At 34.4% G+C, this 14124-nt stretch overlaps 1 protein-coding gene across 1 annotated transcript in view; it reads right to left on the reverse strand.

Annotated features, from left to right (window-relative positions):
• Positions 1 to 14124, reverse strand: part of PIGB (phosphatidylinositol glycan anchor biosynthesis class B) — a 28755-nt gene that overhangs the window by 1343 nt on the left and 13288 nt on the right. The window contains 4 exon segments of the mRNA XM_081289573.1: positions 2008 to 2221; positions 7069 to 7133; positions 8397 to 8608; positions 9722 to 9773. Coding sequence (XP_081145699.1) covers positions 2008 to 2221; positions 7069 to 7133; positions 8397 to 8608; positions 9722 to 9773 — 543 coding nt within the window.

The following is a 14124-nucleotide window of genomic DNA, read 5'->3' on the forward strand; positions in this document are numbered from 1 at the left end:
GAATGTTTTCTGTTACTCTTAAGATATATCATGTAACAGTCAGCAATTCCAATTAACGTGAAGAAGGAAGTCCTTAATACATCTTACCAAACATGGAGAACATGATTCTCCACGGCATAAACAACAAGTCCAAACTTAAACATGAAACTCATTTCAAGGAGCAAAGTAAATAATTTAGCAGCTTGGGGGACTAACCATCCTCTAACATTAGAGTACTGTTCCAAAAATCCAAATATTCTTTGGGATCAGGTAAGTTACCTCATTATAGAGTAATTCTCTATAGGCTTATTGGGCAAGGTAGGAAAATGGTTAATAATGAAAAGGAATTTTTGCTTTCTTGCCTTTCTGGTCTGAAAGAGGGTGGATTACATCTTTAAATGACAAGTTTTACATACTTATGTAAGTTTACTAATAGGGAGCAACAAATATTCACTGATTAACAATCTAAGTAATGGTTTTATTGTGGTATAGAGTATAAAAAGATGGATTTGTCTTTAAGGCCATGCAAAATGCCATGTTTTTAATTGTCTGAGGGAGAAACTGAACTTGATAAAAAGATTCAAAATGTTCAATTAGATGGCTAGGATGTAGCTCTGATAGAGTGCTTGCCTAGCATCTGCAAGTCCTGAGTTCAATCGCAGGCAACGGGAAAAAAAAAAAAGAAAAAGACCCAATTACAAATGAAGTAAAATTATGGAGATTTATCTGTGAGATGCATATCAACTGAATTTATATAAGACTTGCTACTTCATAACTCATGGTTTTGGAGTTGAAAAGCAGAAATTCTTGAGAATTTTAATCTGGAATGGGCACTGAGCCTTCTGTTTTTAGCTTTTTTTTCAGTATGTGCTTTGAAAAAGTACGAGAAACTGGATGTGGTGGTTTACACCCGTAATCCCAGCAGCTCAGGAAAGCTGAAGCAGTAGGATTACAATTCCAGGCCAGCCTGGGCAATTTAGTGAGACCCTATCTCAAAATAAACAGCTAGGGATGTAGCTCAGTGGTAAAATACCTCAGGTTCAATCCCAGTACCACACACAGAAAAGTATAATATTAACCATACAAAAGTGAAAGATGTCAACCCCTATTATATATGGAGAATATCTTATTACCACTAGAATTCCTGTACCACCAACATGAACATGGAAGGACAGTGAATGTCCCCCACTAAGCATGCATATATCTGTATATCTCTATACAGGTATATAGATAGGTAAGTAGATAAGCATATGTATAATATAAAATTTATTTTGGGAGGACTGTATAGAAAAGAATCCTCAAGTTGAAGGAATACTTGAGGTCTTCCATGTAGCCTGTGGCTTTTGCAAGGCAATTCCAACTTAGTAAATTATGTGTTTATTATTGACACTTGAGTATTCCAAAATGTTAAATTCTCTTAAAATTATATCCATGGTGATATTAATTTAATGTGCACATTGACTATCAACTCCAGATTGTTAGCCAGGTTAAGTTAAACAGTTGTAGAATTTTATTTAGGGAAGCTAGTTGCTTTGCTCCTGTACCATTATTGACTGTTGGTAACTAGGATAGCTTCTCGGAATACAATCATAGGACCAAATGGATATCTTTTTGAATGCCTTGTACGGTAAGGCAACATTAGTATTTTATATTTCCTAGGAATACTTAATTCAAGCATTAGACTATCAGTTGTACTCCCTGATTTTTATGGATGAGACAACTGATGCCCCAGAAGATTAAAAGACTGGTTTAAGACTGAGACAAAAGTACAAATGCAAATCTGAACTAGAATTTAGTGTTCTGAGATTAATTCAATGTTGTGTAAATAAAATTTAAGTATAAACTTTTAAAAAAGTATTTATTTAAAAATATGATTTTCATTGACAGAATAAATGATTTTTAAAGTACAGTAAATAAATGAGTGGAAGTTTAAATTTTCTTATCATTTGATCAATGATCAATTGAAATCTGAGAATTTTAAAGTAGTTTTATTTTCTCAATAATAACATATATAACAACTTTTATTACCTGTAATAAGGAGTAGAGTGGCAAGGCATCATTATAAATACTGAGGCTGAAGATTTATTGGGACTGTTGTGACAGACTTTTTGAATATGACTCATGACATCAAGAGTACCTCGTTGATGAACTAAACCAGTATAGAGTGCGAGGAACATATTTGATAAAAACAGGAAACTTAGAGCTGGTTTTTTCCATGTTTTCAGGTGGGCTAGTGAGTATCCTATATGAAGATAGGTACATTGAATTGTAAAACTGGCAATCTTTTGGTTTCTTATGTTAACTGCAGATACATTTGTAATTTCATGGAAATGGCATAAACTGCAATGCTGTTGTAGACACAAAAAATAAGCAGTAAGTCATAATTTTTGTGACCATTCACTATCATTGTATTGTCATCTAGGTCTGAATTGTTCTAGTAAAAGGTCCTGTGGTGTGGTATATTAGCTTATGGCTATTGAGTCTAACATGCAGATTTTAAGTCTCTAAGGGTTTTCAAATCATCTGACAATCAAAGTTTACCAAGGGAACTTCAGAAATTGAAGTTTTTAAAAGGAGAGTTAGACACATTACAATTATATTAATGAATGAGCCACGAAAAGGCTAAGATGCACATTTGTTTATTACAGGGAATTAACAGTTTCTTCAATACATAAGATACTAGATTTTGTCACCCAGTAGGCATATTTTTTTAACTGAAATTGAAATAATACAGCAAAACAGTTTTCACTGAAATGATCCACTTTCAAATGACCTAGCTTCAGAAAGTAGTAGACTTAAAATTGGAGATTTTGCCAATCACTGAAGATGTGGGACTTTATATGAACTCTGGTGATTAGCTCTCATAATATGGAGCCTTTCACTTCACACATTAGCTAACTTGTTGCTAACTAGATGCCAAACATCACTTTCAAATTCTTAATTAAAAGTAGGTATGTAGAATATTTCTGGGTGAATTGCACAAGTGATAATAGTTTACCATTGGAGAACAGGCTAGGTGATTACGGACCAACCACTAGTATATTTATATTTGTACCATGAGCATTTTATTTTACAATAACATAGTTTTTATCAAATTCTCATCAGACTACTGTTAAAAAAAAGTGTTGTAAATCCATTATATCCCAGTTGATTACTTTCAAGGACAAGTCTAAAAACTTGAGTATACTTTCTTTCAGTATCCACAGGGGTCTGGTTAGAATATACCACTCCCCAATGAACAAAAATCCTCAAATGCTCAAGTCCCTTATATAAAATGATATGCATATTACCTACGCACATTCCCCTGATTATTTTAAATCATCTTTAGATGACTTAAAATATCTAATCTGTGTAAATAGTGACATTATTTATGGAAATAGTGATGATGGTGATTTATAGAATACTAAGAATGAAAAGTCTGCCAGTACATTTTCCTGAATATTTTTAATCCTTGGCTAGTTTGAATCCATGGATGTAGAACATTCAGAAATAAGAGTATATAAGAAGGCCCTGTGTAAGTTGGCCCTTTTATTCAGCCATGCCTCGAAATCACATATTATTTAGCTTGATATACATACTTTAGTTTCAGATATTTAGCATGGCAATTATTCTCCAGCAAGGATTAATGAATTTCTTCTCACCAAGTTATGGTTCATGGCAGTGGACAATAATGGGAAAGCCAGTACATTACTAATTACCATCACATTTACTGAGGAGTGGCAAGGATGCATCCTGGTTTGGACAAGAATTATCAGAAAACCTAATGTTAAGAAAAAAATCTCTACTATGTTCTCTACTACTTTCTACCAATTAGAAAATATATGAGTTAATCTTTCTACTTTCAAATACCCTGAGAAAGCTGTTAGGTCAGTTTAGTTTCAGTGATTACATGAGAGAAAGAGTAGTTTAATTTTGGAGTGGGATTTAAGAGGACAGGTATGGGTAAATGGTGAGACTTTTAACCACAATGAGAGTCCTGGGTAGGCAGTGGTATTAGGATGAATTTTGGTTGCTACTTTCTTAAGGAAACAAGTTGTATTTTCTTGTTGTATAATGAGAAGTAAATAGATGATGTCCAAAACAAAGATCGTTAGGTAGCATTGTAAACATTTTATTTAGAAATAAGGAGGTAAATACCAAAATAACCTCTTAAAAGAATGTTTAAGTGATTGCTTATGGGGAGTTTTAGGAGGGAGTGCAGAGGAAGATCATTTTTTTTTTTTTTTTAAACAAACTACTTAGGAATGACAATTCAAACAGTGTGCATGTGCAATTTTAATAACAAGATCAGAATACAGAAAACAAAGTGGCCTAATCCAAGAGAAGCAAGTCTACCTCGGCCACTGTGTTAAAAACTAATTGATACCCAACTCAGAATTGGCAGCATGTACTACAAACATCAGTACCTAGTTTGAGAGGAGAGGCATAAGCTAAGAATTTCAGCAATGTTAAGCCAGTAGAGTTTTCCTTTTACAGGTAAACTTGAGATACAACTTTATACATGTCACTAAAGATCAAAACCAATCATAGAAGGTATGTTTATAGAATCCTAGAGGACTGAGGAAAATTCAGACTAAGCAAGATAAGTTACTGCAGACTGAAAAAAACCCCTGCTATAATTAATTATTCTTCCTATGTTCAGTTCCATTATTTCCCTATCAAATGGTCTGGCCTGGCCTTTTGAATTGCTTTGAGCAAAGAAAATGTGATGGAAATTCAGAGCCAGGGATCCCTCTCTAGTGATCCTGGATATACCAAGTGAATAGACCTCAGGTAGCCAATTGGAGGATGAAAGAACAGAAGAGCTGTCAGCCTTAGCCAACAACTGGATCCCAGACATATGAGAGCCCTGCCTAGGTCAACAGAGCTGTCTGACTAGACAACTGGTCACATCTGCATAAGTGAGCACAGCAGAGATGAGAACAACTGCACAAATGAAGTGTAGACTTGTATGGAATTTTAGGCCACTAAGTGTTTTTCTTTTGGAAATGATGTCTCACTACCTTGTCCAAGCTGGACTAGAACTTGCAATCCACCTGCCTCAGCCTCCCAATTAGCTGGTCCAGCCACTAAGTTTTGAAGTGGCTTATTAGACATCAGTGGCTGACAAAGTTGTCTTTTTTATATAAAATAAGGTTAAAATAGGCCATACAAACAGAATAAGGCTCAGATTTGTGATATAACAATTTCAGGTGTCAGGAAAGTTTCAAATTTCGTCATTTAAAACACCAAGAACTGCAGAGAGAGCCACTTTTCTGACAGTGTTTCCTGAATGTCCAGATTTCTGTCTAGGTGAGCTCCTGCTGGAACCTCCTGGCAGTAAAGGTCTGTTGACTCTTAGTGGAAGTACAAATTATCTAGGAATCAAGAGATTCTTTGGGCCCATCCTAGAATGTTAGTTCTGTGTGGAGAAAAGAGAACACCTTGTGAGGAGATAAGGTGTTTTTTCTAAATCTCCATCCTGAATAGATACTTAATGAAAGGGTGATTGTGGGGCTTGGGATTGAATCCAGGGTCTCACACTTTCTGGGCAAGTGCTTTACAATTAAACTATACTCCCAGACCAAGAAACGGATAAGAATCCATTAAAATGGGGTCTTTTCATGCCTTCATCAAATTTTATCTCAAATTTTGAGACCCAGAATAGGGCCTAATTACAGACATCCCCCCACTTAAAAGACTCAAACTTATGGACTGGGAATGAGGATTCAGACACTTTGACATTTCTGTAAATGCTTTATAAGAAACAGGGCATAGAAGAGGACACAGAAACACCCAGATTCCTAAATAAACCAAACCAAACCATAAACAGATTGACAGATGGGGACACACACACACATTTGTCTTCCAGTACTCTGACAATGCTTAATTATAACTAATGCTCAAGTCACTGTAAAAATAAAAACTTTAAAATCTAAAGTGATTTGTTAAAAGATTTCCTCTGGTAAATGGACCCACTATTATTAAAATTTGCCAAATGCTGGGCTGGGGTTGTGGCTCAGTGATAGAGCGCTTGCTTCACACATGTGAGGCACTGGGTTCGATCCTCAGTACCACCTAAAAATAAATATTTTTAAAAAATTTGCAAAATGTGAATTTGTATATGAAGTAAGACTACAATAACAAAATTTGAGGGTTTGGTTTCAGTACTTCATATAAGTCACATACATAGATGTATATATTTACCTAAATAGTAAAGAGTACATATATCCGAAATCTGTAGAAGCTGATGTGTACTTGGTCAAAGAAGGCCACCTAACTCAATGGGTCATCTGGACTTGTTAAGTAAAATTAAGACTTAGATTTGTAACTCCGTAGTTTTTCCAGTCTCCAGTCCAAGTTGGTAATTCATTTCCTTCTCTCCTAATTCAGTTATTATTTTTTTAAGGTTGTACTATTTGAAGGAAGCTAAAGTAAATTCAAATTTACTTTGAATTAAATTTGAAGTTAATAAAATTTTAATTCTTAATTTTCCCAAATCAATCAATGCAAAAATTCAGATTTTCTTGAGCTAAGTCAAATAAGATATTTTTAAAAAGTCACAGGTAAAAACTACAATGCATATACCTTATGGAAAATTAGAGAAAGGGCCAAAAATAAAATCACAGGAGTGAATTGTTTTAAAACTACATTCATGGCTAGGTGTGGTGATGCATGCTTGTAATCCCAGCAATTTGGGAGATTGAGGCAGGAGGATCGAAAGTTTGAGGCCAGCCTCAGCAACTCAGTGAAACCTTGTCTCAAAAAACAATTATTAAAAAAAAAAAGGGGGTGCTGGGGATGTAGCTCAGTGGTAAAAGTACCCTTGGAGTTAATCCTCAGTACCAGGGGAGGAAAAAAAAGCATAGGCATTAGTCACTCTTAAAGGGGTAAATAGTTTGTGTGTAAAGGCAACAAAAACTAGTTTAAACAGCTACAAATATATCCTTATGCTTTTATCTGACTTCATAGGATACAGGAAAAAAAATAATTACAATTAGCTTATAATTAGCAATTCTCATTTAGCTTAGTTGAAAATAAATAAGTTAATGAGCATTATTATCTTTTAACTATTACTATATAATTTTTTATTTTAATAAAAACACTCACCACAGAACACCATACAAAATGGTAAAACTGGATAGATGAACCTGAATTCTTTGTGGCCCAACATGCTATAATAATAAAAGATATTAAGAAAAAAATATTATGTACCATTTTATTATGATACATGGTTATTTGAAAAATTAATGTATTTAAAATGAAACACAATTAACATGATCTATATGTTTTCTAAGTATTGGAGATTGAATTTCTTCCAGAAATTAGTCTTGTTATTTTGAAGTTATAAGGTAATTATGATGTGTCAAAACTAATCATGACATTTTTTTTTTAAAAGAGAGAGAGAGAGAATTTTTAATATTTATTTCTTAGTTCTCGGCAGACACAACATCTTTGTTTGTATGTGGTGCTGAGGATCGAACCCTGGCCGCACGCATGCCAGACGAGTGCGCTACCGCCTGAGCCACATTCCCAGCCCCTAATCATGACATTTAATGTCGAAGTGCAATTATAAAGTACAATTATATTCTAACACAGATTTCTGTTACCAATTCAGTCAAGTAGTATTACACACATTTGGAATACTGATACATACATTTTCATTTTAATATTTCTCTGGCCCTTTAATACTTAAATTTTTTAAGGAAATAAAATTTGTTCAACTAATTAAAAACTGAGTATAATCCTGGTTATCTGAAGTATTTATATGCGCACCAGCATAATTTCTACTACTTCTGACTTTTAAAATAATCTCTTGGGCTGGGGATGTGGCTCAAGCGGTAGCGTGCTCGCCTGGCATGCGTGTGGCCCGGGTTCGATCCTCAGCACCACATACCAACAAAGATGTTGTGTCTGCTGAAAACTAAAAAATAAATATTAAAATTTCTCTCTCAAAAAAATCTCTTAACAAATCATAAAAGTTGGGGCTGGGGATGTGGCTCAAGCGGTAGTGCGCTCGCCTCGCATGCGTGCAGCCCAGGTTCCATCCTCAGCACCACATACAAAGATGTTGTGTCCGTGGAGAACTAAAAAATAAATATTAAAAATTCTCTCTCTCGGGCTGGGGATGTGGCTCAAGCGGTAGCGCGCTCACCTGGCATGCGTGCGGCCCGGGTTCGATCCTCAGCACCACATACCAACAAAGATGTTGTGTCCGCCGAGAACTAAACAATAAATATTAAAAATTCTCTCTCACTCTCCTCTCTCACTCTCTCTTTAAAAAAATATATATATAAAAAAAAATTCTCTCTCTCTTTCTCTCTCTCTCCTCTCTAACTCTCTCTTTAAAAAAAATCATAAAAGTTAATGTATTAGTTTACTTTTCAAAGAAACTAATTTCATGGTAACATTTACTACTTGAACAAATAAAATCTTACCTATATATTATCAGTGTCCATAGCACAGTCACCAAAAGTATCTGGTACTTCTTCGGGGCTAGAAAGCAGCCATGAATAAAGAAGGGTAAGTGAGTACCCAAGACAACTGGAAATCCTTGACTGAAGTACCAATGCCATGGATGAGAACCATAGAATGTTCCCAAGTTCTGCAGCACGTTAAATTTCAAAAAATTAAACTGAACCAGAGTCCACTGGAATAGTTGAAGGTAAAAGAAATAAAAATGTGTTAGTGTCAAGCATTACTCTGGCATGAGGGAATTTGAAAGAACTTTGATATTCAATCAGAATTTAAGTCTAAAAACCAGGCAATAGTTAACAATAATTTTAATTAATGACTATATGAAATCACTCAACTATAGTTTTTTATTTAAGTACTGATGTGGTCTTTGTTATTTTTAAAAACAGTAGGGTTTTTGAGATTTAAGATGAACCTGAAAAATTGCGAATAAATGTTCACACACAGTTTGGTAATGTTATACATCCAATTAGAGATAGAGAGGATCCTAAAACTAACTTTTAGTAGAGGGTATATGTGATAACCATATTAACCTATATTTACTCTAGTACCTTAAATGTCACATATTATCTACTAAGGTAAAACTCTACAAACATGACAATTTGAATCTTAGCACAAAGCGGATAATAACAGCAACAGTAAAAACAAGTAAAATTAAGTGCTCACTTGAGCCAGGAACTGTTATTATTTTATGTGTTATGTCATTTAATCTTACTCAATTGTGACAAATGTCACAATTATTCCCAGATAAAGGAACCATAGAAAGAAGAGTTGGAAATTTGTCCAAGATCACCTGGCTATTAATAAAGAATATTAGGTTTCAAAATATGGACAGGATTCCAAAGCCATAACCAACTTCTAAGTTGGAAAAAGGGAATTTAAAAACAAAGGCCATTATGTACAGTTATTAGATTAAAATCTCAAACCAAATGACTGAAGAATAGAATATTTGGTTGGTGTGATTTCTGCATGATTAAGAGTCAAAGTCATTAAAATTCTTAACTTTTATTACTTTAGAATAATATTTTAGAATAGTATTTCTCTGGCTCTTCAATACTTAAAATTTTGCCTTAAAAGACTTCTGAACATTAGCTAGGAATACAACAGCACAGCAAATTGCACCAAAAGCATACACTAAAAGTCTTTTTAATAAAATGTAGCACACAGCATTTTTTAAAAAAAATTTGCCTCTGAAATATTAATGGATTAAAAAAATCCAACTTGAGGTTTTAGCACAACAAATGGTCAAAATAAAAAGTAGCTGTTAGCTTAATATATTTTTACTTACTTGACCAAAAAAAACACGATCAATTATTAGAGACAAACTCAAAGTTACAAACCTGAAAAACAAGAGAATGGTGATTCAATTTCTGAACCTGCTGAAGATCCAATATTGCTGTATGGTTTTTGCAAGTATCTTGCACTAAAAGCCACTTTTAAAATGTTTCACAATTTCACCAGCTAAATATGAATGTAAACATTTTGAAAGATCTTTTGCTATGAGAACATGCATTTAAGCAGATTTTTCTTTTCAATGCTAGGGATTAATTCCTAGGCTTTATGTATGCTGAACAAGTGCTCTGCCTCAGTTATGTACCCATCCCTTAATTTTTTTTACTTTAAATTTTGAAAAGTTGCCCAGGTTGACCTGAAACTTGGTATCCTCCTGCCTTAGCCTCCTGAGTAGCTGAGATTACAGACCTGTACCACCATGTCCCCAGGTAAGTAAACTTCTGAAAATAAACACTATGTTTTCTGTTGCTACATAACAAGTTACCCCAAAACTTGGTAACTTAAAAATATGAATATTTATTACTTCATAATTCATGTGGGTAAAAAATCCAAGTGTAATTTGGCCGAGTTCCTCTGGTTTAAGAGCTCTCATGAATTGCAGTTGAGCTCTTTAGCTGAGAGTGCAGTTTCATATGCAAGCTTAATGGGTTGGAAGAGACAAGAGCTTCTGAACTCACAGGGTTACTGGTAGGGTTCATTCCCTTGACATGTGGATCTTAAGACCATTTCATGACATAATGACTGGCTTCCAGCAGGGTGTCGGGCAAGATGGAAATCATTTGTTGAAGTGACATTCCATCCCTTCTGCTGTATGCTACTCATTAGAATTGAATTGACAAATCTAGACCACACACAAGAAGAGGGGGTTATCTGATAGCATAAGTGAGTTTTACCTTTTTTGAATTTTATAAGAATGGTATCATACCATATGTACTCTTGTTTCTAGTCTCTCTTAATCATCATGCTTGTGAGACTGAACTGTGTGGTTTTTGTATGCTATAGTTCGTTTATTTACAGTTATAGTGTATGTAACTATGTATTCCACACTACCTTATTTATTCTGTTAATGGACACTGTGCTTCCCATTTTCAGGCATTATAAATAGTGTTATTATGGACATTCATTTACAAATCCTTTTGTGTCCATTAATCTGTGTCTCCTTTGGGTATATACCTAGAACTGGAACTGCATAGTCTAAGCCATTAGTTTGGAAAACTAAGTATTTATTCAATTTAATCTAGATATGAGGTTTTAGCTGATAATATATAATGTTAATATCTTCAGATAGGTAGCTTTTTTTTAACTCTCCTAATGGTGAATCTGATGTACAAAGTTTCCTTAAACTATTTCTTAGTAGTCTTAATTACTGTAACTTTGTAATAAGTCTTAATATCTAACAGTGTAAATCCTCTAACATTTTTTTCCCCTCCAGTTATTCTTGGCCTATTGCATTCCACTTAAAGTTTAGAATCAGCTAGGCACAGTGGCACCCACCTGTAATCCCAGCGGCTGGGGAGAATCACAAGTTCAAAGCCAGCCTCTGCAATTTAGCAAGGCCCTAAGCAACTTAGCGAGACCCTGTCTCAAAATAAAAAGTAAAAAGGGCTAGGGATGTAACTTAGTAATTAAGTGCCCCTTGGTTTAGTCCCCCACAGTACCAAAGAATAAAATGTTTAGAATCAGCCTTACAGTTCATTCTTTCTCCCTTTCTTTCTCTCTCACACACAGAGCCTAGTGGTATTTAATAGGAATTGCAATGAGTATACAGACTGTAATGGTTTGGATCTAGAAATGTCCCTGGAAAAGCTCTTGTTTTGAAAGCATGATCCCCAATGCAGAAAGTTTCAGAGGTGGGGCTTTTAGGCAATGATAAAAGCTGTACCTGAATGGATTACTAGGAAGTAACGGGAGGAAGGTGGAGCATTATCCCACAACCCAGGATGTGCCCTGCCCCTTCCACTCTCTCTCTTCTCTCTGCACTTCCTGTCTGCCATAAGCCAGTTTTCCTCCACCATGCCCTTCTGCCATGATATTCTGCCTTACATCAGGCCAAAGGCAATGGAGTAAGCGGACTATGGACTGAACCTCTCAAACTGTGAGCATAAAATAAACTTTTACTTCCCTAAGTTGTTCTTGACAGGTATTCTGGTCACAGTGATGAAAAGCCAACTAACACAGAACACTTTGAGAACTGATACTTTAAAATAATCTACCATCCACCAACATGGTATATCCCTCCATTTATTTAAGCCTTCATAAGTTTTTCCCAACAATGTATTGCAGTTTTCTGTGTAGATATCTTTTACAAAATTTATTTGTAAGGATCTGATGTTTTCTGATGCCTTTGTGAATAATACTTTGTTTTCCCTTACACCCTTCACCTATTCCTATAAATTTCTCATTGTAAATAACATTATTTCTATATATCCTTCACCTAGATTCCTCAAATGGTAATGTTTTACTATATTTCTTTCTCTCTTGAAATAGATATTTTTTTTCTGAATTGTTGGGGAATAAGTTGCAGACATCATTTACCTTTTTAAAAATATGTCAGTGGATATTTCCTAAAAAGAATGGTTTCCTATATAAACTACAAATCAAACTCATAAAATTAAAATTACATCTTTACTATCTAATTTTCAGACCTTGTTCAAATTTTACCAGTTGTCCTAACAATGTCATTTATAGTAAGAAAAAAATCTCCTTTATTATATTCAGTTTTTATGTTTCTTTATAACACTTTAATATAGCATGATGGTTCCTTAAGTTTTGTCTTTAATAACTATGGCATCTTTGAGGAATCAGGTCAGTTGTTCTGGAGAATGTACCTCAATTTGGGATTGTCTGATGTTTTTTCATGATTACATTCAGATTATGCATTTTGTCAGTGACACCACAGAAGGGATAAGAGTGTTTCAGTGCTTCAGATCAGGGTTTCCATAATATTGATTTGTTAGATTACTTGGCAATGTTTACTTACTTGGTTAAGGTGTGTCTGCCAAGTTTCTCTGTTGTATAATTATCATTTTATTCTTCATAATTAGTAAGTATCCTGGGAGAGATACTTTGAAATTATGTAAATATTGTTTTTCTTAAATGTCAAACCAACTTTAGTGTCCAAGAGCAATTTTTTTTTTTTTGAGAGAGAATTTATTTATTTACTTTAGTTTTTTCGGCGGACACAACATCTCTGTTTGTACGTGGTGCTGAGGATTGAACCCGGGCTGCACGCATGCAAGGCGAGCACGCTACCGCTTGAGCCACATCCCCAGCCCCAAGAGCAATTAATATTTGTTTATTGATCTTTTATTCAATGAACATGTTTAACTAATTAGTTACAATAGTTTATATCTTTTAGATTTTCTATACATAGAATCATATCATATGGCTGTACTTCTTTCTTACCAACCATTTAGTTGCTTTTCTTACTGCCCTAGCTAGGATGCATATTGTTGAACAGAAGTGGAGATAGGCATTCTTATTATCTTCTCCCACTCAGAGAAAAATATTTCAGTACTAAGTATGATTTTGCTGTAACATTTTAATATAAATCACCATATTAATGAGTCCTTTTTCATTGCTTGTTCTCTAAGGGTTGTGTTTTAATTTTTATCCAAATCATGACGGGAATTTTATCATCTCCTTTTCTGTGTCTACTGAGAAAATCCTGTGATTTTTCTTTTTTTTTCTGTTAATTTCTAAATATTGAATCAACTTCATATTTCTAGAATAAGGCTAATTTTGGTTGTAATATAGTCCCCTTTATAATATGTCACTGGATTCAATTTGCTAAAATTTGTTTAGGATTTTTACTTTCACAGTTATGAGAAATACTGGTTTATACCCACCTTTTCTTGTCATGTCCTTGTTATACTGTGGTATAAAGGACATGCTCTTTTCATTACAGGAGTAAGGAAGTGTTCTTTTTTTTTTTTATTCTGTGGAAGAGTTTGTGTAGATTGATTGAGGTTTCTGCTTTCTTTTCTTTTCTTTTTCCTTCTTGGTACTGGGGATAGAAACTATAGAGCCTCACACATGCTAGGTAATCACTCTACCACTGAGCTACATCCCCAGCCCCCTCCACCCCGCTGCTTTGTTTTTGAGACAGGGTCTAGCTGAATTGCTCAAGCTGGCCTCCAATTTGCAATCCTTCTTCCTCAGCCTCTGGTGTAGCTGAGATTACAGGCTGTTTCTTCTTTATTAAATGGATGGAAGAACTGATTATGTAGTCATTTGAAAACCTGATGATTCTTTGTTTGAAGGTCTTAATTGCAAATTAAATTTCTATAGTACTGTTCAGATTTTTCTATTCTTTTTGTTAGTTTTGATAAATTGCATTTTTCTAGAAATTTGTCCATTTCATCTAAGTTGTCAAATATATTAGAATATTAGAATAGC

The sequence above is a fragment of the Spermophilus citellus genome (genome assembly GCF_964194105.1).
Source record: "Spermophilus citellus genome assembly, chromosome: 4".
NCBI lineage: Eukaryota > Metazoa > Chordata > Mammalia > Rodentia > Sciuridae > Spermophilus > Spermophilus citellus.